Source organism: Canis lupus, chromosome X, assembly GCF_048164855.1.
Source record: "Canis lupus baileyi chromosome X, mCanLup2.hap1, whole genome shotgun sequence".
Lineage (NCBI taxonomy): Eukaryota > Metazoa > Chordata > Mammalia > Carnivora > Canidae > Canis > Canis lupus.
In genome coordinates, this window is record NC_132876.1 from 122,855,636 (window position 1) to 122,882,491 (window position 26,856).

Here is a 26,856-nt window from a genome sequence, read left to right on the forward strand (position 1 = left end):
GGAAATAGATTAAGTTAACATTCCTACTCAACTAAACACCCATTGATTAGAGAATCAACAAACCATATTTAAAATGCAAAGGCCACATATATTCACAAGCCCAGGTTATTTTTTTTAAGCAAAGGAACGCGGCACGTCAAGAGATTTAATGGGGCAGCTTTCTTCTAAACCCTATTTCTCTCTTGCCTTATTTTAATGAAGAAATAAGTTCTGTCCTTGCAGCTTGAGGTTCTGATGAATATTCTTCAACAATTAACCGTGAGGGATTTCATAACTTGAGAATTCTCTGAAGAGTACTTGAAATTACATATTCAACCGGTACAGCGACTAATTCTCTTAATAGTTTACATTGACCTTGCTTTTGCAGGGAAAAAGAAGCTCCTGTAGAAAGCTCAAAGTAATCATTCGCGACTGAAGAAGACCCAATTAGGTTTAATTTGTTCAATCAGGAATGATAAACACAACATCATCCACCTTACAAAAGGGAGAGCATCACGAGGGTCACTTTTGGTAGCGTCGTGAAACGTTGGATGGAATTTCATCCGAGGGCAAAGATCGACACTCGAATCCATGTTAACTGTTGTGCTTAAACATGTAATTATTTATCTGGATATTTTTGGCTGCCTCTGAAAGCGGGTAACTATATGGGCAGTGTTAAGTAGAATCAACAAATACTTACAAAGCGTAGTAAGTTTGGACTTAACATGCTTTCAATGCGCCTCGTTAGACAATCATCTATCATCAAACACTCCCCCCGTAAATTGATACTCCATGAAGATGTCGTACTACAAGGTACATAATGAGTCTCATCAATGAATCATTTTGAAGAACAGTGAACTCTGCCTTCTGCAAAGGCATACATTCATAAAAAAAATTGTTCTTCATTTTAAATCATCTTCCAGAGCAAACTGACACCTTTACAAAAAATTATCTTCTACACAAACTGTGTCTCTGCTCAGTGGTTTACAGCCATCAGTGAGAGTCTTGTTCGCTATCGTGATGAATGGAAAAGAATCAGAACATCGTGGAGAAAAATTGTAGAAAAGGAAATTGATGCATGGAAAATTAGTCATCCGTTCTTCAAAATTATTTATTACGCACTCCAAGGGCTTGGAATAGAGAAAGTAACTCCAGAGGTGATGATTACTGAGTTTGTGTTCTTTTGACACACATGCTGTGATCTAAAATCAAATAGGATAAATTTTAAAAGCCATCTGTCTTCAAAATGTCTGTTCAATATATGCTGCATTTTTACAGATAATAAGGTGGTAAATTAGGATAAGCCATCTATTGGAGATGTAGGTTTGCAGTAATAGTCTCTGCACCCGGAATCAAATATTCTAAAGGAATTCTGTGGTCCTGGGGGAAATTAGATGTTTCTGTACACTTATTCTTAGATTAACCATTTGACTAACCATGTGTTGTGCATATAAAAAGAACATTTAAACCATCAGGTAGTAAAATTCTAACTTAAAAATAAATACATAGAATTTTTTCCTTAGACCAGCAAAACCTTAATAGTAACACCATCATTTGCTAGCATTTGTAATCGAGTGTTAAAAATACAAATTTCTAGAAATTGACTCTTCATAATCTATTTTACCCATTTGGAAAGCAGTGAGACTGTTAATCAAATGTGAACATAAACTAATCACATAACCCTGCAAAAGTCAGTCGTAGGTATCTACCAGAGAGGTGAACACATGTCTGTCTGAGACGTGCACATGAATTTATAGCATTTTCATTCAAAATTGGAAAAAAAAAAAATGGAAGCAAGCCATACGTTCATCACCTACTGAATGCACCTACAAGTGTTGTTTATCCACTTATACAATAAATAGGATTCATCAATCAAAGGGAACATAGCTAATAAAATGCAACAACAGAGATGAATTTCAGAAACGAGGCCATGTGAACAAAGTCAGGCACGAACGTCTACCTACACGCGTGGCGGCATTTACATGAAATTGTGGAGAAGACCAATGCGAGTGCAGCACATGGATCTGTGTTGGCTTGGGGACAGGAGTAACATGGAAGGGTTGGCTGCAAAAACATGGAGGAATTTGTGAGCAGGCTTATGTCTTGACAGACATTACCCCGAATTACACAGTTAACAGGATGTTACGTTTTAAAAAGGGGCGGTTACTGTATGTACACCTCACTTGAGGTGTCACCTCATATTACTTTGTACACTAAATTTTCATGTCTGACTTGGTATATTCTCCTTCTCTCTCATCTATTTAACTAATCTATCATCTGTCAATCATCTGTTCATAACTACCTACTACCTACCTTCCACCTATAATCTATTACCTATTATCTATGTATTTATCATGTATCATCAACAAACTATATTTCTGTCTGTTATCCATCCATCCAACCATCCATCCACCCATCATCTATCTATCCGTCTCTCCATCTATCCTATGTATGCATCCATTCTATCTATCTATCTATCTATCTATCTATCTATCTATCTATCTATCATCTATCAATCCTCTATCTATCCTTCTATCAATCTATCATTTATCAATTATCTATCATCTATCAATTATCTATCTATCTAAATCTATCTATATCTATCTATCTATCTATCTATCTATCTATCTATCTATCTATCATGTACCCTCACCCACCAACTATATCATCTGTCAGTCATCTTATCTACCATCTACCTGTCATCTATTATCTACCTATCCATCCACCCATCTACCATTGATTTGTCACTGTTGAGTTACATGTCATCCCCAACACATTAAAGGAATCTGCTTTACTCCCCATACCAAGGAGGTTCAGGGGGTCTGCTGGCAAGAGCCTAGGAAGTCTTGCCTCCTAGAAAATCGAAAAGAATATTGACTTGACTCCAACCCTTATGGACATCTCTCTAGGGAAAAAACACCAAATCACCTCCTTGGCTTGTCCAGCTTGTTGTCTGAGTGTTGTCTGGAACCACTCTTCATATGACAGATTTCAAGAAAGGCCAGGGGATCCTCATGACAGGCAAGGTTGGAGTTTTAGTGGTGACCCATTTACAAGACAGGATATATCTTATACTCTTTGTTCTTTTCCTCTTTTGACCAGATAAAATCCTTGCAGCTGAGCTCTGTGTTGCACATATTGATCAAATTTAGTTTATTTCTTTTTTTATATATATGGGGAAATAGACTCCGAGAGACTGAGGAACGTTCCTAACATCACTTACTTATGGATGGTCAGGACCCAGTTGAATTAAACTCCAACACCCCGATAAGGTGGGGTGTAAAATAGCATCCATTACATGAGACATAAATGCAGCAAAATGTGTTAAAAGTGTCCATTTCGTACCTGTTTCTGTATATTGCTAGCAAACGTTTTGATCTGCCAGAGAACATTACCGATATCTACCTGTAGCATCTCCTCTTGAAAAATACATTGTTTTCATTTAGAATACACAAAATGCTATTAATAACTGATGCTATTTTATAGTAAAATTTTATTCCATATGCAAGCTCTTTTGGCTTATTATTACCATGTAGGTGGGTTCTTTTTTCTCTCTTTTCTTTCTCTCTTTTTTTTCATAACGCAGGAATTTTAGAGATTGCCTCTGAAGCTTGTTGGTTCAAAACTTGATTTTGATAAGAAACCAGGAATTCCCCCTTTCCTTAAATTTTCATCACCATCCATATTCTGTTCAGATGTTCTGAATTAAATTGTACGAGTAACACATAAGTCTTAGATATAATTTGTGTAGAGATCTATTACATATATTTAAATAAAAATAATCACTGTAAAATTATTCCACATTGATCTATTTCTTTCCACAACTAGCATTTAAACGTGCATGCAGATTTAATCAAACATTGATTGGAACTTGAATTGATTCTCTAAAGTAAGGCTAAGGGTTTTTTTTTTCTTTTTTTTTAACATTTTAACATACCTCAAGATCATGCCTCAAAATCTTTCAAGCACATTTACCTGAACTTTAACTATTGGTATTTAGTCTTAAGGGATTATGCTGTGTTAATAGGCAACTAATTCTTGAATGTGCAAATCCTTAGGTTAATATACTTTATTGCAAATTACCTAATCCGGCATTCAGCTGGCAGGTTCTCAGTCAATGAATAGTGGACCGTATTGGAAATTGGTGAGTTCTGAGAGATTTGGGGGAACCCAAGAGAAGCACAAAGATGGTTAAAATGTAAGGCAGAGTAAAGCTCACCTATGGCTGTACCCATCAGTCTGTGCTTGAGGAATTTCTTGAACATGCGACGAGGTGCTACTGTGACCCATCATCCCCCTTCTTTTTTGCTAAGTTAGCAAATGGGAACGTCTCACACCCGCTTCCTCCACTCTGCATTGACAGCTGGCAAGCCGACTTTGCTAATTGTGCTTACTTGGAATCTCAGAGGGGAAATAATCACATAGCTACAAGGTCCTATAATGTAGTTGCTGTGTCTTGTCCCAAGACAACAGGCTAATTGTTGAAAACATCAATGACATTTTTGGTAGTTGCTCAGAGAGAAGCACGGAGAAGCAAGGGATTTTTGGGAAAATGAACAGAAATTGATGATGAGAACGTTAAGTGATGTGTATGCAGAGGTTCGATTTGAGACCGTTCTAGACACTTGAATACATTCCCTGTTCAATGCACTTATTTAAGGGCAAAATTATGGTCTTAATTCTTCTATTCCATAATAATACCTTCTATCTTCACCATATTTTTGACTTAAACACAAGATTGAGGTTATTTGCAGAGAGGCGCTCATTAAGTCTCATTTGTTAGGTATTTTGGTATATTTTGGCGTGTAATGGTAAACCAAGATTGATGGGGATATACCACCAAGTTTCTGTATTTTTCGTTTTGCTGTTTGCTGTGTTGGCTGAATAAGGTTCATTAGTTTTGCTAGAAATCGTCAAGAGAGAAGAACAGTGATTTTTTTTTTTCTTCGTGGAAATTTCACTCGTCAGATGGGTGATGGTATTCAGGTAGGCGGCTCTTTGTTCATTGCACGGCTGTGGTTGCTCAGTTGTCCTAGGTACACGGAATGTGTAGGATTATGACATTTTGTGTGTGTGAGTATGCGTATCAACATCCTGAACTCCCATATTGGAGCCACAATGACACTTGCAATGATTCCTCCTGCATCTGCATCCTTCTAGATTACATTGCGTAACCAGACGGTCTACCCTTTATATTCTCAATGTTTCCTGAAGATTCCTCTTTGTCTCCTCTTCTAAGAAGTAAGCAGCCATGCAGATGGAACTGATTCCCAAACATGACAAGAGAAGAAAACATTTTCAAGTACACAGGAACAAAACTTTTGACACGGAAGGAGAAGGCACATGTGTCTAAACACGCCACATGGAATACAGCTTACTCCGTGAGTATGATCACGTTAGCTGTTTATATTTTCCACGATGCACCATTTCTTCCTTTTCTGGCTCAGTGTCTGGAGATGTGCAACTTAAGTTCTGATCCATTGAGTTATTTAATTTATTCATTCACGAGAGATGCACACAGAGAGAGGGAGAGAGAGACAGAGACACAGGCAGAGGGAGAAGCATGCTCTATGCAGGGACCCCGATGCAGGACCTGATCCCAGGTCTCCAGGATCATGCCCTGGGCTGAAGGCGGCGCTAAACCGCTGAGCCCCCTGGGCTACCCTGATCCATAAGTTCTATAAACAAGAGTCACAAAAATGTATGGTAAGAGGTGCAGTTTCCCTTTTAACCGTGAGTCTTGCAACTGGTTTCTTATCTGGGTTATGCAGAGCAGGGAGTGTTTCAGAGCCAGCGATTAGGTGTGTTGTGGTTAATCGTGTCAGTAGAACATTCTGGTGCACCTGAAGAAGGCCAAGTGTGAAGTTGCATGAGAGTGAGTTCTCTGTAGGTAGCTCCAGTCCAAGGTAGCAGTAGAGCTACAGAGTTTGAAACGGGAGTAGGTGTAGACCCAACCGTAGAGATGTATGTGTACATCTAACATCCGTGTGCGTTGAGTGCGTCTCTACCATCTACAGCTAAATCTACTGCACATTTATATCTACACGTCACCTGCGTGTATGTCCCTGTATCTCTACTGCTTGCATCTACATTTATATAGTTCTATGACCCATGTATCTATATCTAAGCCCTACATCTGTATCTCTCTGTAGCTCTCAGCCATTCACCATCCACGCACGAGCAGGGAGAGTGCTGCATTTTCCCACTAAGGCTTCACAGTTCTTTGGGGTCAGACCTGCAAGTGCGGCTTCCCCAGAATGAGTTTTCTCTGCTCATTGATCCTGCCCTTTGGAGACATTGAGTTTGGCTCTTCACCTCCTTGAGTGGCTAGGGTTCCTCCCAGATACTCTGGGGCCGACTCCCCCCACCCCGCCCCACCCTGTCCTACTTCTGGGGCTTCTTATGGATGGTTGTTACCAATTCCTGTATGCAGCCTTCCCCTCTTTGCTTCCGATCCAAGAGCGGTGGGAGCCTGGCAGCACAAATAACCCCAGTGGTGATGTTGTCCTGACACAGAAGATGGTTCATTCATGGCAGGTCTGGAAGGACGGCCCTGGCTGTCAGTCCTCACTCGCTATTGACACACAGACTGGAGACAACAGGGATTCTTCTTTTTTACATCCTTTTACTGTTGTTTCCTTATGGAGTCCATTTGTTTTTCTCCCCTTGGGGCCTTTCATAACAATTTTTCATGTCGTATCAACAATGAATATATTTCTTCTGACTAGGGAATTACTGGTATTGTTAAAAAGTAATACCATTAATGACCAAGTGTTGAAGCAGTGCTTTTCAAACACTGTGAGTAAAAAAAAACAAAACAAAACAAAAAAAAAACAAAAAACAACAACAACAACAAAAAACCTGTGTGTGTGTGTGTGTGTGTGTGTGTGTGTATCTATGTGTGGGGGGCATGTGTCTATTGTCACTTTACATCCCCTGAATCTTATAAGCTGTCCCAGCAAATCAGAGCAGTCTGAAATGCATTCTATAATATTTGCTTGTGCATCTTCTTACAAATATAGTTTCTCTTAGGGGCCCCTGGGTGGCTCAGTCAATGGAGTGTCTAACTCCTCATTTCTGCTCATGTCATGATCTCAGGGTAGTGAGGTAAAACCCTACATTGGGCTCTATGGTGAGCATGGAGTCTGCTTAAGATTATCTCTCTCCTTTTCCCTCTGCCCCTCCCACCTACTTGTGCTCTCTCTATAAAAAAAAACAAACCCGATAAAATTCCAACCCTACAGGCCCTTAGTGGCCACCCTGTCGGGACCCCTCTCACTCCTGAGAGCTTTCTCTGTATCCTTACTTCATAAACTTCTATACTTTCACTCACCAATCAATCAATCAATCAATACAGATTTAAAAATCAAAAATTCAAAAAAAAAAAAAAACCCTAGGAAACAAACAAAAACAGATACAGCTTCCCTTTCCACAGGTCTTGGGGCTGAGTTCCTAATCTCCCAAGAGGTGCTTATGCTAGGTAGCATGGGAAACCTGTGCCAGCAAATTATAGCCCATAGATCAATTCTGGCCCCCTTGATGTCCTTGTAAATAAAGTTTTATTGGCACACAGCCATGCCCATTCTTTTACGTATTGTCTGTGGCTGCCTTCATGCAACAAAGGCAGAGTTGAATAATTGTAACAGACACCATATGGTGGCAAAGTCATTATATTTCCTGTCTGACACTTTACAGAAAACGTTTGCCATCTCCTAGATTAAGAATTCACTACTTTGTTAAAGTGGGGAACAAGCTTCCGTATACTAAATTTCCTAAAACTGCTTCAAGAGGCATCTTCCAAAAAAAAAAAAAAAAAAAAAAAGAGGCATCTTCCCTATCCTTTACACTTTCTCTTTCATTTTGTTAGTTGAGGGTGCAGCACACATATGTCTATTTAGTTGAGATTCTGTGACTTATCTGATAGAGCCCTTGTTTTCTCTACTGGGAAGGGATGTGCATTTAGCTCTTGATAGGTTTTATATGGTTTTCCCTGGCTGTGGGGATTGATGCCGTCCTCCAGACTCTTTGCTTCTCTTAGCTGCTGCCAAGTTTCCAAATCAAGTTTCCATGCTCACTGATCTCGTTGGGAAGCAACCCTTTCCAGGGCTGCTGACCTAATCCAGCTCATGCAAGGGAGTGAGTTTGATTGGAGATCTCTGACCCCAGATTCTCCTCCTGGGTAATAGCTCAAGTCCCCACAGCTAACATTTTATCTTCTCTGTTATTTTATATAACTGAGTGCTGCCCTGTTCCTTTACTCTGTAGGACTTCCTGCAGCACGTTGCACTGTGGTGCCTCCTCCAATGTTTACCCTGCTTCCTGTCTTGTCTTACAGGTGACCCTTGTGTCTGGTCTTCTGAGACATCCCCATATTGACCACAAATATCGCTATGTGCAAATGCACATGCTTGCATTTATGTATTTTTCATACCTCTGGGCATGTGCATCAACCAGTTCTTCAGTTTCAGTCTTCCTCCAGAAAATGAGGACAAGTGCAGTCCTACTTGGACATAATCCAACTCCACATATTTTAATATAATCCTCACATTTGCCTCTAAAGCTGGTAGTGTCATCCAGATGGACAGCCCTTTGGGCCAGCCAGGGTTTACTTTCTGTGGAGAGCTCATTAATGACAGAAAAGTGCCACAAAGTACCTTTAAAAAATCTTTCAGTTCATGTTAACTAATATATTACCAAGTGCAAGTTCCTTTTCTTTGCCTGAACTCTCGAGGTTCCCTCCATGAAGGTTAAATCCAATGAGCAATATGCATTTCTCAGAGCGCCAAATTACTGGGTCATTCAGAGTTTTCTGTCTGACTCATCTACGTGCGTTTACTGGACCACAACAACCACCGTTAAACTGGTGTAAAGGCGTAGGTGTTCACCCAAAAGAACAACAGGTCACCGACATAAACACAAACACAGGCAGATTTTATGAGGGGGAAAACAATCTGTTCCAGCCAGGTATCTTCACAGGCATAAACCAAGAGTTTCCGTCTATAGGGACCACGGTGCAATCTGTCCTTCCATTTATTGTCTCCTAGATTGAGGTACAGTCTGCTTGCTGATATCATCCCTCATATGTCTCTCTTCTTTCATAAAGGATTTTGTATAAAATAGTCTCTTTCACAAATATCAACGTTAACGTTCACAATCTCTCCTCTGTAACCAAACCATTGAGGATCTCCATGGCCATACGTTGGGTGGGTGAAAACCAGAAAATTGGTATAAATTGGTATTTGCAGAACCAGAGACCTCACTAGCTGATGTTCCCAAGTGGACCTTTCATGCCTACTTCTCGGGAACTGTAGGAAGGACATCTGAGAGGGTGAATCCCCTCAATTCTGCATAAATATAAACAGATCCTATAAAGTCAGGGGCTCTAAAAGCAGTACTTTGTATGAGAACAGAGCCGCTCATCTCTTGGGGCTTCTCGACAGATGGCAATATTACTCACAAAGTCCATTCTGTTAATATTGCATCCAGCCCACAGGTTTCTTTTTTTTTTTTTTAATTTTTATTTATTTATGATAGTCCCACAGAGAGAGAGAGAGAGAGGCAGAGACAGAAGCAGGCTCCATGCACCCGGAGCCCGACGTGGGATTTGATCCCGGGTCTCCAGGACCGCGCCCTGGGCCAAAGGCAGGCGCTAAACCGCTGCGCCGCCCAGGGATCCCCACAGGTTTCAATGTTATGATGAAAGCACCCCTTGAAATCCAAAGCGTATTTTTCTGAAAATACTAGTCATTGAAAATCTAACATGCTAAAATAAAGAAAGAAAGAAAGAAAGAAAGAAAGAAAGAAAGAAAGAAAGAAAGAAAGAAATAGTAAGTAAATAAAAAATTAAATAAATAAGAAAACGTTATGTGGTTTGTTCCAGCAACCTTTAGGGATATGTTTTTTCTTGTCTTTCATGATGATTCCGAGTCCCACTTCTAAAACGGAGACTCTCAAGTTTCTGTAATGGATTTGTTCTCCAAGTAGAATTTTTTTGGTGTTTTTGACTGGGGAAGAGGAAGTAGAAAAACACACCGCATACACACACACACACACACACACACACCCAGCTATGGATAAAGAGAAATTTCAAACCAAATCAAGATGTCAAGAATGCTTTACAGCAAAGAAAGGAGTAGTTTCTCTTTGAGGAATATTCTTAAGTAATTTCCGGAGTACACAATGGAATTGGTTTTGTCACTAATTTCTTGAAATGAGTTCCGTTGGACTCGGGGAGCAGAAAGCATATTGGAGTAGAGGCAAGTAGAAGGCAAGTCTTCTGAAGTGGCCCCCACCATGATGGTTTCCACGTGAGCACCCATCTTCCCATGTGGGACCACATAGGTTGGTTCTTTCTTCAGGACATTGAAGGACACATGGACACAACATGGCAGGCTCCCTTTTCCAACTCAGATTAAGATGGCAGCAGATTATGGCTGTTCCATTGAAGAGATCAACAGATTTTATTTATTTATTCATGACAGACACACAGAGAGAGGCAGAGACACAGGCAGAGGGAGAATCAGTGTCTCCCTATAGGGAGCCCGATGTGGGACTCCTGGGCTCATGACTCAAGCCAAAGGCAGATGTTCAACCACTGAGTCACTCAGGTACCCTAAAATCAACAGGTTTTTTGAAAGTGATTAAAACAGAGGACCCAGAAATATTAATAGTGCTTAGAAAACATAAAAAAGGAATATAAAGCAAGTCTTGTTTTTTTTTTTTTGCTTCCAGTACATTTTCAAGACAACTCCTTTGTACCTAGTCACATCTTAACTGTGTCTGTCAACATTCATCTACAATACTGTGAGCCTCATTAATAATTAAAAACAAGCAAACAAAACCAGATTGAAAGACACACTATAGCACTTGCTTTTACCCTCAATTCATTAGATTTCTGTTGAATAAATACTGGTCATTCTATAAACACCTTCAGAAATTGTTTCACTCTTCATTAGCAAATGATCCGGGTACATATTAACCAATGCACCTTGTCTTGTGTACATTTTAAATAATTTAATTTGGGAATAATTGGTTGTAAGGTGTTTCAAATTACGCTCTTTGAGAAAAGAGGGTCAATTTCAGTTTTAAGGAATGTTACAAGTGTTTCAGGCTATTGCCAAGTGAGATGTTCAGGTCATAAATCAAACCTCATTTTCTGCTCAGAATTACTAATTTATTTTGCTTGGATCCTAATGCTTATTTGATCACAAACAGAAATGGATGTACAATAAGATATGCCTACAGACATCTGATTTGCAATTTTAGGCATTTAGCTGGTTTTTTAAATGCTACATTGCCAATCTCCCTTGTGCACTACCCACAAGCTTTGATGTGTAGCTGCACTTCAGAGGCACAAGGAACATGAGAAGTCTACATTTTTGAGGATTTTCATGTTGGTTATTTTTACCGTTGTAAACGATAAAGTATGCAACCCCCCATTCTCACCCTCTCAACCTGTTCCAAGTTCCACCACCTCAAATAAGTTGTCTAGAACTCACTGAAGACCCTTTTTCTTTTTAAAGATTTTGTTTACTTATTCATGAGGATGCAGAGACACAGGCAGAGAGAGAAGTCCTGAGCTGAAGGCAGACACTCAACCACTGAGCCACCCAGGTGCCCCTTGAAAACCCCTTTTTGATTTGAATTACATTATTTCATCCTAGATCATTATTGACTTGTGAAAATAGAGAAGGCTTCTGATAATATTGAGCATTCATTGGGACTTCTGAGGAAACAGTAAAATCTTGCTTAAAAAGTAGACATTTTTTTTTTTCCCGTAGCAAAAGGTTTTCATAATCCTAAGCTTTTAGCATTTTGGCAATGCATACACGTAAATTACTGATGTAATTTTTTCTGATGTGTAATTTTTTCTGATGTGTGGCAGAGCTTTCCTGGATGGATATGTCCATTGTCAGATACTTCTGAACAGAGATTTGATATTTATTAGCTGTTCTTCAAGGAACGAAGAGAAAAAGCGCAGATAGAAGGCCTTACGCCCCATAGCTCTACAGGACAGGAGCATCCTGCACATGGAATCTAAGAAGCCTATTCTGGGAGCTGGAAGTAGTTGGGATGCTCAGAGCAAGGTGGTTGCCGTGAACAGCAGTCCTGTGAGGTTCAAGGCTTTGGTCCTCAAGTGCTCTGTGTCTCACACCTCCCCGCTGAGGACTCCTCAGGATATCCGGAGGTGGTATTTTTACCCTCTGCTCCTGTGATTCTTCCCGGCAGGTCAGTTGCAGAAACACAGATGTCCGAGCTAGCTCGTGGTTGCGGTACTTGAGATTCTAGTGTAAAATCTTCTGATTCTTCTTCCCAGCAACCTTTGATTCTCAGTAGAGCCGCTTGCATCTTGCCTCGTACTGCAAGTTGCTCAGAGTGGACACCTGACACAATGGCTTGCACGGGCACTAAAATCTCATTATTTGCAACTTTCTTTGCAGTCTCCTGGAGTTTTAAGGGCTGAATCCTGCTCCTTTCTGCTCTTTTTCTGCTAGTCCCATAGGTGTGATGGCCTAAGAGACCATTCAGACCTCCCTGTGTGACTTGGGATTTTGGTTGCAAAGAGTACAAGGCCCGAGAGCTGCAGCTTCCATGCCTTTAGGGTCAAGCTCCAGTTACACCGGAGCAAGAGAGGGTTCTCACCATTTCTTCCCATGTGGGACTCGGTTAATAGGCAAACTGTGCTTCAGATCCTCTCTCTGTGTTGGTGGTGCCATGTTTGTCTGCAGCTCCCGTTGTTCGATTCTGCTTCTCCTTCTACCCCTTGCCTTTTATGCGCATCTCCTGTGTATCATATTCTTACCCCCAATTAACCGCTGGCACTTCTATGTTTACCCCAACCTGTGCTTCCCGGAAGATCCAACCAACACCAACAAACAAGTTGACAACGTCCTTGAGCTTTACTTTAGAGCTCATTTCAGATTTCAAATGCACAAAAAAAAAAAAAAAAAAAAAAAAAAAAAAAAAAAGCACCGTATGTCAGGTATTGTGTACTCAATAATCAAAAAAATAATAGGACGGTGGTAACAACCTGAAATAGACTCACGCATTCATCCATCCAGGAATTTCAATGATACTGTGTTAGGTGCTGAAGACTCAAACCAAAAATTCAGTTGTCCGGGAGAAACGCGGTTATGGGTTATTGATTCTATCAAATCCATTATCTAAGTTGCTATCTTGACTAGTTGGGGTGTGCTCAGGGGATAGCTTTACATCTTCAAATAATAATATCGCAGAATATCTCCCAGTTGGTTGCTTGGTCTTTCATATTCTTCCCCAAATTCCCCTCAAATATGGTGGATTTTTGTGTGTGTGTGTGTGTATGTCCTGGCAGATATCTTAGCTCCTAAAGCTACAGACAGAATTACTTTCTGTACAAAATTGAATTGAAAAACAATAAAACTTGGCACCTCCAAAGCAAGGAAACTCTATCAGATTAGTTCATCTGCTGTAAAACAGCATTCAATATTCTCTTCTCCGTGTGCCAAACAGAAGGCCACACACAAAAATGGATATTAAGATGGGCTCGTGAACAATGTCAGACATTTGCTAATGACAAAATAAGAATCGTGGACTGAGTGAAATGTCCCCTCCTAGAGAGAATATGCATAGTATGTGGCAATGACCTCTGTCCGAAGCCTCCGGACAGGCAAATGCATCTATTTGAATGCCAGTGACTCAGTGGAGGCTGATCAGGCTTGCCAGAGGCTGGCACCTCTGTGGATCCTCCTGTGCTGGGGACGTGTCTCCATGAGCGAGGACTTTCTAATTTTTTTTTTTTCTATATCTAAAAGGTTTTATTTAACAAACATATCCACATTGAATAAGATCATTTGGGGGAAATCGGTTGCTTGTTAATTAGTAGAAAATAACAATACATGTCTGGACAATATGTCCAACAGAATGTTGTAGAGGGGATCCCTGGGTGGCGCAGCGGTTTAGCGCCTGCCTTTGGCCCAGGGCGCGATCCTGGAGACCCGGGATCGAATCCCATGTCAGGCTCCCGGTGCATGGAGCCTGCTTCTCCCTCTGCCTCTCTCTCTCTCTCTCTCTCTCTCTCTGTGACTATCATAAATAAATAAAAAATTAAAAAAAAAGAGTTATAAAAAAAAAAAAGAATGTTGTAGAGTTCAATGCAAACTTCAGCTCAATGTCCCTTGGATTATGCTCTCTCATAAATTCTGGTAGAAGTGACGCCTTTCCTGATACATTCCACCACCAGTTTATCATCCACTTGTTTTCTCTTTATGGTAGTTGATTCTCCGTCCCACTTCTGCACCTGTACCAGGACACCTCCATCTAAGGTTATGATGCTCTTTACGTTTCTGTAATCCGCAGTAACTTCATCAAATTCCTGGCCCAGTTTGAAGGAAATCTCTGTATTTTTAAAGGTGCTTTCCGATTTAATGGTGATCACATCCCCGTTTACACTGATGATCCTGTTGGGTTTGGCCATGCCAGCCACTTTCCTGGTGGCGAAGCCCACTCCCACTTCTTTCATGTAATCATCAAAGTTTTCACTGGAGCTAAGCTTCCAGGTACCCACAAAAGCATCACACGTTTTATGAGCTTTTAGGATTATCTTCAAGATGTGAAAAAAAAGCTGTCGTTGTCTGTAAGGTGTTATGACCTTCTGGAGCCCAGATAACTTCCTTTTAAAGATGCCCAGATCATGTGATCTTAGGAATCGACCTTCTAATTTCCGAGAAGGCATCTCCGTCCTGGAGAACATTCGGCATCTTTGAAATCACTCCATGTGCCACTCACTTGCTGGAACCCAGCTCCTGGTTGTGGGGCATGGTGTGGGGTGGGGGGACTCATGACCTCATGAATAATGATAGAGATACAGTTCACCGAATTTCAAAATTTGCCGTAAGCATGGGGGTGAAGAGGAATTAAGTAAACTTTGTATTGAAATCTAGAACACCCTCAATTCTATCTCATGTGTTGCTACCGCTGACTCTCTTTCTCGCCATGGCCTCCATTCTTCACGCCCAACTCAACTGCAGGTTGAGCCATACCCAGGGAATATTGGGAGCCAGCTGTTGAGTGTCCCAGATGTGTGAGCACTGGCCTGGGCCTGTTGCACTGGGTGTGAACTATCTACCCTCGGCATCCAGTTCACGTGGGGCACTTGTTGACATTATAAATCTCCAGAGCCTCCTCTTCCTGCACACCATCTTGGAGCTGCTAATTCCCTTGGAATGGAACAAAGAGCCAATTTCATCGAGCTCCCCTGATGCTGTGGGGAACGCTATGTTTGGGGGAAAAAAAAGTCAGAACTCAAATGACAAGTCTTCCATGGTCAGCATTCAGGGGGAAAAAAGTGTTGTCACAAGTCAAATGCTACGTTTTGTACCTTCTTCAGCTCGCTGAGGGCTGGCGGTACAAGTGTCCCGCGTGAAGTGAGCCAGGCTGGCGTTGGTTTTGCAACCAACATCAGTACCTTTACAAATATCCAGAGGCTTTCAAGATTACTGAAAAATAAAAATAAGTAAACGTCCAGAGGCTTAACTGCAGCTTTCTACTTAATTGTTTCACTTGCAATCCCTGTGAGTAGACCTTTTACTCCCAGCTGAGGCATCAAGGAAAAGGTGTTTCCTAGACTTGGTACAAAGATATTTCTGTTGAATTTTTTTCACTGACGTCTATTAGCTGCTTTGATTTGACACGTACTTGATTCACCTTTTGTTTTTCTTACTACCTGCCACATTTTAAAATATCTGTGGCTCAGTGGTTGGGTATCTGCCTTTGGCTCAGGGCATGACCCCGGGGTCCTGGGATCAAGCCCCGCATCGAGTTCCCCGCAGGAAGCCTGCTTCTCCCTCAGCTTGTGTGTCTGCCTCTCTCTCTCTGTGTCTCCCATGAATTAAATAAATAAGTAAGTAAATAAATAAAATCTTGAAAAAAAATAATCTGTGCTAAAATATGGGAAAAATAAATAATAATAATAAATAAAATATCTGTGCTAAAATATGGGAAAAAACAGTTTATACAATGTTGGTCAAAGAGTTTTCTAATTGCTAAGTAGGCTACTAATTAAATTAAATCATCTTTGAGTTTTTAATCATCTCTTCCTGTACGAAAGTAAACCCCTGGAAACCAGGGAAATTCATATCCTGTGCTAGTTTCCGTTTTACAAGCCCGAGGTGCATATTATTTTGGAAAGACCAAATTCAGAAAATATTCACCAACATCCAAGTTTAATACATTGTCAATAAAGTGTGGGTTCAGAATGTTTTTTTCCCTAAGGCTTTTCTGGTTGATCAATCTTTATTTTATTTTATTTTATTGCATTTTATTTTATTCTATTTTATTCTATTTTTTCATTTCCAAGGATCTCATTTGAGCAGGCGTGTTTCGCCATGTAAATGCGTTCAGCACTGACCGGAAAACGCTCTCGGCCCCCTACATGTTTCTGTTGTCGTGGGAAGGGTCTATATTGCTGAAGTCCAACCATTCATCCTTTCTGCTCAACACAATAAAGAAAATGCAGCATCAAGAATCTGCAATATGGTTCCCAGAAAATCGTTTTCAGGGAAGCAACATCCTATTGTATATCAGTTACCTTCAATTTCTCTTTTTTTTTTCCCCCAAATACACATGGACTTGAGGGTTGAGCTCTTGCGGTGTATGCAGGTGTGCACACATACACACACCATTGAAGGGTGCTTAGGGACCCCTACGTGTATCGTGCTGTGGTTATCTCTGCACTTCTATGGTCTATGATATATTTTTTAAAGATTTTATTTATTTATTCATGAGGGACACATAGAGAAAGGCAGAGACACAGGCAGAGGGGGAAGCAGGCTCCATGCAGGGATCCCCTCGTGGGACTCGATCCCGGGTCCCCAGGATCACACCCTGGGCTGAAGGTGGTGCTAAACCACTGAGCCACCAGGGCGGCCCTATGGTCTATGATATTTCTCCCCCCTCCACAAAGTCGCCCTACAAACCGTTAAATTATATTTGGTTTATATAGGCACCCAGGTGGGCACCAGTTGGTTAATCCAAATACCCGGCTCACGCGCGCTCCTTGCTGGCCCATTCTTTCTACTTATTTGCCTAGATGATGTAAGCATCCACAGCCCACCACACCAAACAAAACCGAGGATCGTGACGAAGATTAATTTCTTGAACAACCTCCTCCCGAACATGTCTCCCCATCTTGAGTTAAACTTCACATCTCCGCAAAAAAATCCCGCGTTTAGGATTTTCTTCCTTCCGTTAAGTGAACTGTTGTTTCACGATGAGTATGTGCATTTCATTTTCTTTGCCTTTTGCAAATCCGGGTAAACGGGGCCGTCTGCCATCTGGTGGAGCTCACACTTTTAGTTTAGATGTCTACCATCTGTGTGAACAGCACACGCCCGGCTCCAGGCTCTGCCCACGTCCTGCTTTAGGTCCGGCTAACCTGTTTTTCAAAGAGTCTTCCCCAGTTTACTCTTCCCACCCACAAGGCATGAAGGATGGTTTCAGTCCTCGTCCCAACGTATGTTTCATGTCAGCGGCTTCATTCATACTTGTCAAGTTCTGCAGGGTTAGTAAAAATCATCTCAAGCCATGCATCTTCTTCTCCACCCCGTACAAAGACGGTGCCTTCCCATTTCAGGTGGTATGTGCTCTGCCATTTCAATAAATTCCTGCAGTCCCCAGAGTAAATTCCATTTCATTCCTAATTACAGACTTTTTTGAGATAGGACACTCAAATACCATCATTGCTTTTTCTCCTTCCATCCAGTTGATTATAGTTTTTTGTCAAAATCCAGCTCCATGATAAACTGCATTTCCAGATTTTCTAATTATAAATCTCTGCTACGCAGGGACACCCCCAATTAGGTCACAAGACCCTCTTTTATTTTGTACTTTTTTGGATAACGTATGTTCACAATTATGGCCCTTTGATTTTCAAAGCCAAATTTGTAAGTACAGTGGATTTCTTGTTTGGTTAGTTTTTTCCCTGCACTGTCTATTTATCAGCTTCAGGGTTAAATTCACATCAGCCTTACGAGTAGCATAGGGGTCATTATATTTTCACTGTTTCTGTTTCTTTGTTTTTTCTTTTTCTTTTCTTTTCTTTTCTTTTCTTTCTTTCTTTCTTTCTTTCTTTCTTTCTTTCTTTCTTTCTTTCTTTTCTTTGTATAAAGGTGGACTGATCTACTTCTTGAACAGCCTATGGATATTCTCTCTGTTGGAAGCCTTTTAACCACTGCTGTAGTGATTTCAACGTATGCAGTTTTCAATCTTGTTACCTCTTGGTAAGCCAGCCCTAAAAATAATTCTTGAGCTTTGCTGTCACATTCCTTCTGGACATCAGAGTCCATGAAGTTGTGAATGATCTCTGCTTTATCTGTAGCGGTGACCCCTCCTATATTTAAAACCTTCATCCTTTGTATTGTTCTGCACCTTAATTAAGAAATAATTGACAAATATCACTACTTCTTTGTATTTTGTCTCCTAATCTCTTAGTGGTGCCAGAGGTACACATCTTTTACTCCTTGTGTTTTCAAAGAACAACTCTTGGTTGTGTTGAATTTCCCAATCGTACCTTTATCATCTCTATGGGTTATTTCTTCTCTTATGTTATCTCTTTCCCTTTACATCCTTGGGATTTATGCTACTCTACTCATTATCACCTTTATGTAGGATGTAGATCATCACTTTGAGATAGTCTGCTTTCCAATTTAAATTTTTGAGGATGTAATTCCCTCCATTTTTTATGTCAATTCCCCCAATTTATTTCAACATAGCGTCTTGATTTAGTTCTAGTTAATACTTTGGAATTTTTCTTACGATACCTCCTGTAACCCAGCACTTAATTTATGTATGTATGTTCATATGTTTTATTAAATATGCAGGAATGTCTTGCCTACCTTCTTAAATGTATAAATTAGCGCCCACCCATGTCAATACAATACAGAGTAAGAGGCAGACAGCGTGGTTTCTAGGATACTTTATGTTTAGTATTTCTTGAGCGTTCTTATGAGTTAATACACGGTCTATATTTGTAATGGTCTGTAAGGGCTTAGGAAAAAAACTTGTATTTTTAATGGTCTCTCTGACACCCACGTGGTCTTTCGGACATTTTTCTGTGCACTACTAAAAAATTGTTTTCAGAATCTCACAGTCTCTGAAAGCTGTAGGCTTCCCAATCTCTTGGGGCCGACAGTGTGTAAAGGTGTCGAGGTGTATCGGGGGCCAAGTTTAGCAAGGACATGATTGTGGCAACATAATGCTTCCCCTTTTCATCCCCAAATGGGCAGTTTGAGACACACTTGCAACTGCTGGAGGGATCCTCCCAATGCCTGTTTTTCTCAGCTTCTCACAAGTTCCAGCTTCCATGCCACATTTATTTGACTCAGGAGACAAGGCCACAGTGGGGGACAAATAAAGCAGAAGTCCATCTTGCCCCTTCGTTTAATGTCACAGACCGGTGGGACTGCCCTCGGCTAAGGCAGCGACCAGCATCTGCCCACAGCTGCCGACACCTGCTCAGACAGTCCCAGCTGCAGGCTGCCTGGCTTTAGCTGCTTTGTTCCTTGCTTCCCCCTGCATTCTTCAAGATCAGTCTGGGCAGAGGCCACTGGCCGCTGTAGGAGACTCGCATCCTGTTCAGGGTACTCCCTGTTCTCTGAACGAACGATTCACCTCTGTGCCTTTGATACTTAGACCTATGCAATTTATCTTCCTGGTGTCCCCACCTGCCAAAGTCCCCCGAGCAGGTTGCCCAGAAGAGTCTCCAGGGCATCATTCAGCAATCCCTGCTCCCCACACCATCTGGGCTTAGAATCTCTACCTTTTCCCAGATCAGTCTTCCATTCTACAATATCAGCCCAACTAACGCCCGCCATCCGAAAATGCATTCCACGGCTTGTGTCGAATCTCTGAGAGCCGAAAGAAGACAAACACACCAGCCAAGAAAATGGGGGGATGCCTCAATGAATGCTCCCTGCTGCCTACTCCTTGGCAGCGATCTGGCGGGGGTTGGGGGGGGCAGGGGATGCCCTCTAGGCACCGCAAGCACTTCATGGTCAGAATCGAGTTAGCTTGTCATCCGTAGACCATCTGTAGCCCTGAAAACGAATGTGCTTACTTTACAGACTTGAGAAAACAAACTGTCTCCTTGATGACGTGCCCTTTTCATTTCCCAGGGACCACGTGTATAATCAGCTGGCAGCATTACGAGGAGCTCGTATTGTCTTAACCTTTTCCTTTTTACCCCTTCTCTGGCTTTTAACCATTTTTAGTTTTTGAATCTCAAGCCAGAAAAACCATAGCATTCTTTCGGGAAGCATCATAGAATCTGAACAGGATAGAAGCGTGTGATGTGAAAGAAGTGGGGAATTGAATGAGGAGAATTGTGAGTAAATTTATTTTAATATTTGTATGATTAAAAAGCCAAAGATGAGTGAGTATAAAATCAATTCCAAATAATTACTTGCAAGTATGTAATATGAACACACATGTAAATTACTGCGATACTTTCAGCCAACGCTAGGTCATTAGTGTTTGAATAGTAATAAAACAAGATAAAGTACAGAAATAGCTCAGATGCAAAATATTCTATAGAAATCTACTTTTTTTTTAAATTCCAAATTTGTCTTGCTTCTAGTTAAATTGTATCCGATATCACTGACCTCTGAACAGGCCCTCTGATTTCAGAGTCGAAGTCTCCGGATGTGAGGTCTCTGTAGAATACGAGGTGGCCACTTCCTTTGGGGAACTAATTGATTGATTTTCAAATTTTTCGCTTAAAAATGTTTTGAAAATAAAAATATGTTGGATGATTTTTTTTAAAAGTAGATTTAAATAGACTTAAAACATGCAAATAAATGTTCTCTGCCATATTGGTTCCTCAATGGAAGTTGAAAGCTGTTTCCATTGTTCCTCTCAAGATTCCAAAAATATAAAGGTACTACAATGCATTTCCTAAATCTGTTGTTCTATCCACAGTCCTTGCATGCCATCTCATTTTGGCCACAGAGTTACATTATGGAAAGAAAAGTTTTCATCCTCACTTTACTCCTTCACGATCACTCAGACTGTACCTAGAATCCACCCCAATGTCTTCCTTCTGGAAAATTGCAAAACCAACGTGGGGTCATAGATCTTTTAATCCATGATCTTTCCCAACATGGCACCCATCGTGGCCTTGAACAGTCAGGGACGGTTTCCCGGAAGAGGCACCACAGTGATGACCTACAGGCAGTTTAGCTACGTTGGTCTCATGTTTAAACTTAAAGGTATCCGCCCTTCCAGTGCTTTTGGGACCAAAAGGCTCATTTCTTGTCATTTTCACATGCAAGATCTTCCGTATCGAAAATCTAGACTCTTGAGTGTCTTGCTTCCATCCATGTGCACCTACCTTCCCAAAACATCCTTCATGTAAAACAAAGACACTACATATGTACTCTGACTCTGCCAAGTGATGGGAAAACCAAGAAGAAAAAAGACTAGGGTTTTTCCTTGAGCAGCTCACAGTAGCTGAGGTGTGAAGTCATGTTGCAGGGTATCGTGGCATGTACAGTCGGCCTATGGCATATGTGAGCTCAGTGGCAGTGACAATGACTGGACCATAGAAGCACTTCAGCTGAGATGCGACCCGACATGAATACATGTCTGCTCCTCGACAAGGACTATTCTGATTTTTCCAGTAAGGAGCACATCTGCCCCATCCCCGATTACATGTGTGGCTCTTCTGACTGCATGTAAGTCCCAGATTTCCTCAAATACCCACCCAAGTTAGTCTGTCCCTTGCATTCAGACAAGAGCTCAGAAGCAGGGTAGGGCTCACCGTCCACACTGTGGTGCCCACCTACCGCAATAGAGTTTTGCCCTGGTCCCTGTTTCCCTTCATACTACAGTTTGTGTGCCAGAAGCACAAAACATGGCAGCTGCTATTCTAAGAGTATGAATGTGAACGTGCCAGTCAGCCAACAGCCAAAGTCTAGCCATGCCTGAACCCCAATCCTTACTGCTGCTTAAAGCAAAACACAACATTTTATATGCCTGTCCCTGGACGTGTACACCCCAAAGACAAAAGAAAAACAGACTTAAATGTATGAATTCTATTTTTTCAGCAGTGAAGTCTCCCGTTGACATTATGATAGCTAACACCCTGGAATAAAGGACAAACTGATCTCTCTGTAATCACGAAGAGGCATTGTCCTTCATAATAAAGTCTCTTATTTATTCGAGGTAGATTCAGGTAAAAGAGGGTCATCTTTTCCACACAATTTGGGGATAATTGGAATTGTGTTTTTTTTTGTTTTTTTTTTTAATGCTTAAAAGAATTTACATTGTAGAGGGCAAATACACAAGAATCGTTACACCGATGGGTCATTCAGAACACTAGTGTGGGGAGGGGAATGTAATCTGCATTTCTGTGATTTTTATACATGGGTTTTTCTGCTGCTAGAATTTAAGGCATAGAACACTTCCTACTCTCCCGAAACTCCATTTTCTTGGTCCCCAGTCTTTGCTTTCCTGACCATCGTTCAACAGAGATGCTCCAAGTACAAACAGCAAATAGACAGGTGTTAGACGATCCTGTAAAATAGTCTCATGGTGTCATTGGACGCTTCTTAAATATGTTTCATAGAGGTAACGTTTTTCATGATAGCCTGATGCTGTTGTGTTGGCTTCTGTGGCCTAAGTGCTAGCATTAAATGTAGAATGTTTGCATGCTCTCTAGGACACTGCTTTTAGAAACTGTCTGATTTTACAAATATCATGGAAAGGGATATCCCAAGAAGGACAACATAGGGGCGCTGAAGCCATCCCTGCGGTAAGTCTGTGTTTTAAGCTGGGCCAAAGGGCTTGATCACACACACATAAAGACTAAGCAGTCCCAGGTACCATTCAATACAGACCTTCCACTGGTGCAGAACATTCCAGAATTAAGAAGGTACCTAATCCCATCTACCTGTGGCAGCCCATCTGTCTATGATGAGACACTCTGAAAATATTCTTGTCAGGTTTAATCTAGTTGGTAGGGAAATAGAGAGGCCAGGCCAAAGTTGGTCGAGGCAAGCTTTTAATGGGATGCGTTCTTGAGTGAGGTTCCCTGGCCCGCAGGGGAGGGAGAGAGCGAGCAGGGAAGTTGTGGGCCAGGGAAGTCAGGTGCAGGGGAGGGCAAGGGGGCTTTTTAAGAGGGGAGGGGTAAGGAGTTGGGTGTCTGTATAGGGTGACAGGTATTAGGGCATATTACTGGTGAAGTCCGTATGGGGCGATAACTGCTTATGCCCCTATATGGGGTCAGGGTAAGGTACAGTTTAGGTTTCCTGCATAGGCCCAGGCTCCCTTGATGACATGTCTTGGCCATCTGCTGGTGATGGGAAAGTTCTGAGGTGGGGGCCACAGGTTGGGGGTGTCCACCGCCATTTTGTTGGTGCCTCCCGATCCCCCTTGATCCCGCCAATCCCCCTTGATCCCGCCGGCCCTACAATTCTCACTTGCCGTGTGGGGCCATCCTGCTCCCCTATGAATGCTCATCTGAAGTTTTAGAAAAGTCTATCTCCCATCCCACTTACTTACCCTAAGAAACCCCCAGTTGTGTTATTTCCTAATTTGAAAAAAAATCAATAAACCCATATGTGTTTAGTTTTCAGCGAGAACTCCTATATTGTTGTTTTATTTTAAATGCAAACTCGGATTTCTATCCCTCCCTCAGGAAAAATTACATTAGATACTATGGATCTTCAATAAAAGATGCTAGGGTAATTGGTTTTAAAAAAGAAACCATGGCTTCCTGTCTTGATACTTCATTGAAATTTTCTACCTTCCTTTTCTGGAGAGGAAGGAAAGGGGTGAGGTTTTGAGGTTCTAATGAAAGGAGTATAACTCAGCACTAACATATCCCAGGGTCTTAAACTTGGGGTAAAAAATGTGACCTGCTAATGTAATATCCAGATATTTTCTCAGGAGTATGTAGATCAATTATGGCTTCTCAGGGACGTTTCAATTACTTGACTATTTTGGTAAAAACGTTTTTAGTTACCTGATTAATTGCTTGACTTCTGCAAATTGTCTGGCCACCATCATGTAAATCATCTGTAACAGGAGGCTGATGCCTTGACAGGCAGGGGGTTTGGAGGTCCGCTAGAACTTAATGGGAGCCATCTCGATGTGAAATTAAAAAAAAAAAAAAAAAGATAAAAACAAAAAGGAACCGTTTAGGTGTAATCTAAGGACAAAGTAAGGTTGAACTGCTGCTTGCATTATTTTGACATCTATGATCCAAACAGTGATGCTTTTCGCCGACATGTGTAATTGTGACCTAAGGGATTCTGAGAAATGAATATATTTACAGGGAGAGAAAAAATGCCTGCAGGTCTCCTACCTCCCCAACCTCCAGAAGGGGCAACTCCAGGGCACATGGATCTCCTTGGAGGAGAAGGTCAGACTTCAGAAGGTCAAGACTGACAAACAGGCATGTAGGTTTTCCAAAAGCTCCTTGGAAGTGTCTACAGCTCCACAGGGCTTGAGAATTCTTGTGGTCACTATTTCCAAAAATGATACTTTCCAAGGGGGAAAAGAGGGAGTAGATGGTGCTGTAGGTCTTCAGAAGGTCAAGACTGACAAACAGGCATGTAGGTTTTCCAAAAGCTCCTTGGATGTGTCTACAGCTCCATGGGCTTGAGAATTCTTGCATGTGGTCACTATTTCCAAAAATGAGACTTTCCAAGGGGGAAAGAGGGAGTAGATGGTGCTGTTGGTCTGTGAGGTCAACTAAGTTTGAGATGCCTTTTTCTTTCAGCTCACCTATTTGGAGAGCTTGTCCAATGGATATACTGAAGCTTCTGGCACAAAAGAGAGGGGATGAGCAAATTGAGTTGGTCTAAACCAGTATTTCTCGTGGTAAAACAATAGTCCCGTCTGGCGAAAGTCTCTTTATGTAACCACTTCATCCCCTGATGTAGACCCCAGTGGTTACACGTGTGTGACTTCAGGGACCACACAGAGGCCCTTCCCCAAAGAACAAAACTCTCAGTGAGGCAGGGATCTGACCTTTAACCTGGGCAGGCCTATTTTAGGGGATAAACAAAGAGATAGTCCCAGGAGTTAAACCTCTTGTGTTTGGATTTTTTTGTTTTTAATTCACACTGATGGTATCTGTTGTTCATTTATGGTATTTCCCTAAGTCGCAGCTAATTAAGTGGTTTTAGCAAACAAAGCCACTCACTCTCCTCCTTATTTGAAACAAGGGTGCATAAGTAGGGGAGTTTCAAATCTTAATGGAAATGTTTGGGGTTTTTTAGAGATTTATTGGTGTATAATTGACTCTCCAATTTAAGATGACTATGTTCCGAACCTCTAATATCGAGCCTGGTGAATATAGTTAATAATAGCAATATGTACCAGAAGTTTGCAGTGTTTGTTTTATCGACCTAAGGTCCTCATTCATTGCATCGAAGTGTAAAATGTGATCTATGGAGACAAGTTTTTGATGAATAAATGGATCTTCTTCCCTCAATTAGGTCCTGAATGCATTGTCCCCCAGACAGATGTAAAAATTACAGAGGATCTACTTGACTTACAGGTGGAGTGGAAAAGCTGTTGTCTTTCTATTGGTTTTTGGACAAGATGAGGGTAGTGGGATTTGTGATGCATATTGAAGCCCACAATTCCCATGGTGATCCCCATGGTGTGTGGCTGGCCTCATCAAGTAGATAGCCTCGCTTGGTTCCACAGGAGAGTCAAAGCTTCCTGGGAACTTCCCAAGAGCGTCTTGGGAAGGAGAAGTCAAGATTCCCCTCCAGGTGTTGATCGGGTTCTGAGACAGAGTACGGTTGATATGACAGTAAAGATCGAGAGCCTGTGCCCCGAATGTCTCTTGGGGCTTGATGTTTGTCTCTCCCATTCCTGTGTGTCTGAGTGTCTGTCTCCCCTTTTATCCCTCTCTCTCTATCTCTCTCCTCTCTGATTCTCACTCTCTCTCTCACCTTATCTCTTTTCTTTAAATGAAACTTCTACGTACGTAAACTCCATGGAGCCTGTTCAGTCCTTTCAAACATCCAGCCATTGGGAAATCTTTGCAAACATATAAACATTTTCTGAAATTTGTATCATCTTGTAAAGCTTGCATGCGCTGCTCCTGTTCCCGAAAAGAAAAACAAACACAAATGTATCTAAAAGTGAATAGTTTTAGGGACCAGGCTTCTTCTCAAGGCTTGTGCTAACTTGTCTACCAGTAACCCCCAGCTACTCAGAGTAAGTCTGAGCTCACAAACCAAAGCTGGCTCCTTTGCTATTGCCTGTACCAAGGAGAAAAGAGCAATTGTGATGGGTGAAAAAACAATAGGATTGCATTTTGGATCAAATGTTAGATTGGTCTTAGGCCGAAAAGTTGTGGTTTTGCCATGTGGCACACCCGGAGAAGGATGTAGTTAATTCTCGGCATATTGACTGTCAAAAAAGTCATGTGATCTACGTTGAGTTCTATTTACATCATTACCCCAACCATGAGCAGCTAAGATAAATTAGCCCCGCCCTTCAATGTCCAGTCTCTGCTAGGATGAATCCCTACTGATGTCATTACCTCCGACACTCCTGAGAAGGACGCGTTCCAACGTACAGATGTTCTATTGGCTTCCAAAGGCCACATAATAAGAGATGATCAAAGAGCCTCCTATCAATATCCTTCTCTTTTAGAATAGTTTCTGAAGACTACAGGTTGCCTCACTAACGGCTCATTATGAAAGTCTCTAAGTGTTGGACATCTTGTGCCGTGTAGATGTGGGGCTGCGGAGTGTTACCCAGCTGCACGTACTCCTCCTTTCTCAGTAAGGCTTCTGCACCCAACACCAAACAGTTCTGGAACACTGACTGATTATTCCACAATTCAAGCCAATTCTGACACCACCTACCAGGAAATAG

At 41.5% G+C, this 26,856-nt stretch overlaps 1 protein-coding gene and 1 long non-coding RNA gene across 2 annotated transcripts; both read right to left on the bottom strand.

Annotated features, from left to right (window-relative positions):
* Positions 1-567: 567 nt before the first annotated feature.
* On the bottom strand, positions 568-26,778 carry LOC140627394 (uncharacterized). Its single transcript, XR_012026166.1, has 3 exons — positions 26,519-26,778; positions 23,978-24,099; positions 568-1,181 (listed from the first exon to the last, which is right to left on the bottom strand). It is a non-coding gene; the product is annotated as an uncharacterized lncRNA (long non-coding RNA).
* LOC140627854 (fatty acid-binding protein, adipocyte-like) lies at positions 14,100-14,692 on the bottom strand. The gene has a single exon (XM_072816414.1). The coding sequence runs from the start codon at positions 14,690-14,692 to the stop codon at positions 14,141-14,143; it is 552 nt and encodes a 183-aa protein (XP_072672515.1). The 3' UTR covers positions 14,100-14,140.
* Positions 26,779-26,856: the final 78 nt, after the last annotated feature.

What these genes read in the sequence shown, in the direction of transcription:
- LOC140627854 (XM_072816414.1), bottom strand. Translation starts at nt 14,692, where the DNA reads ATGCCTTCTCGGAAATTAGAAGGTCGATTCCTAAGATCACATGATCTG.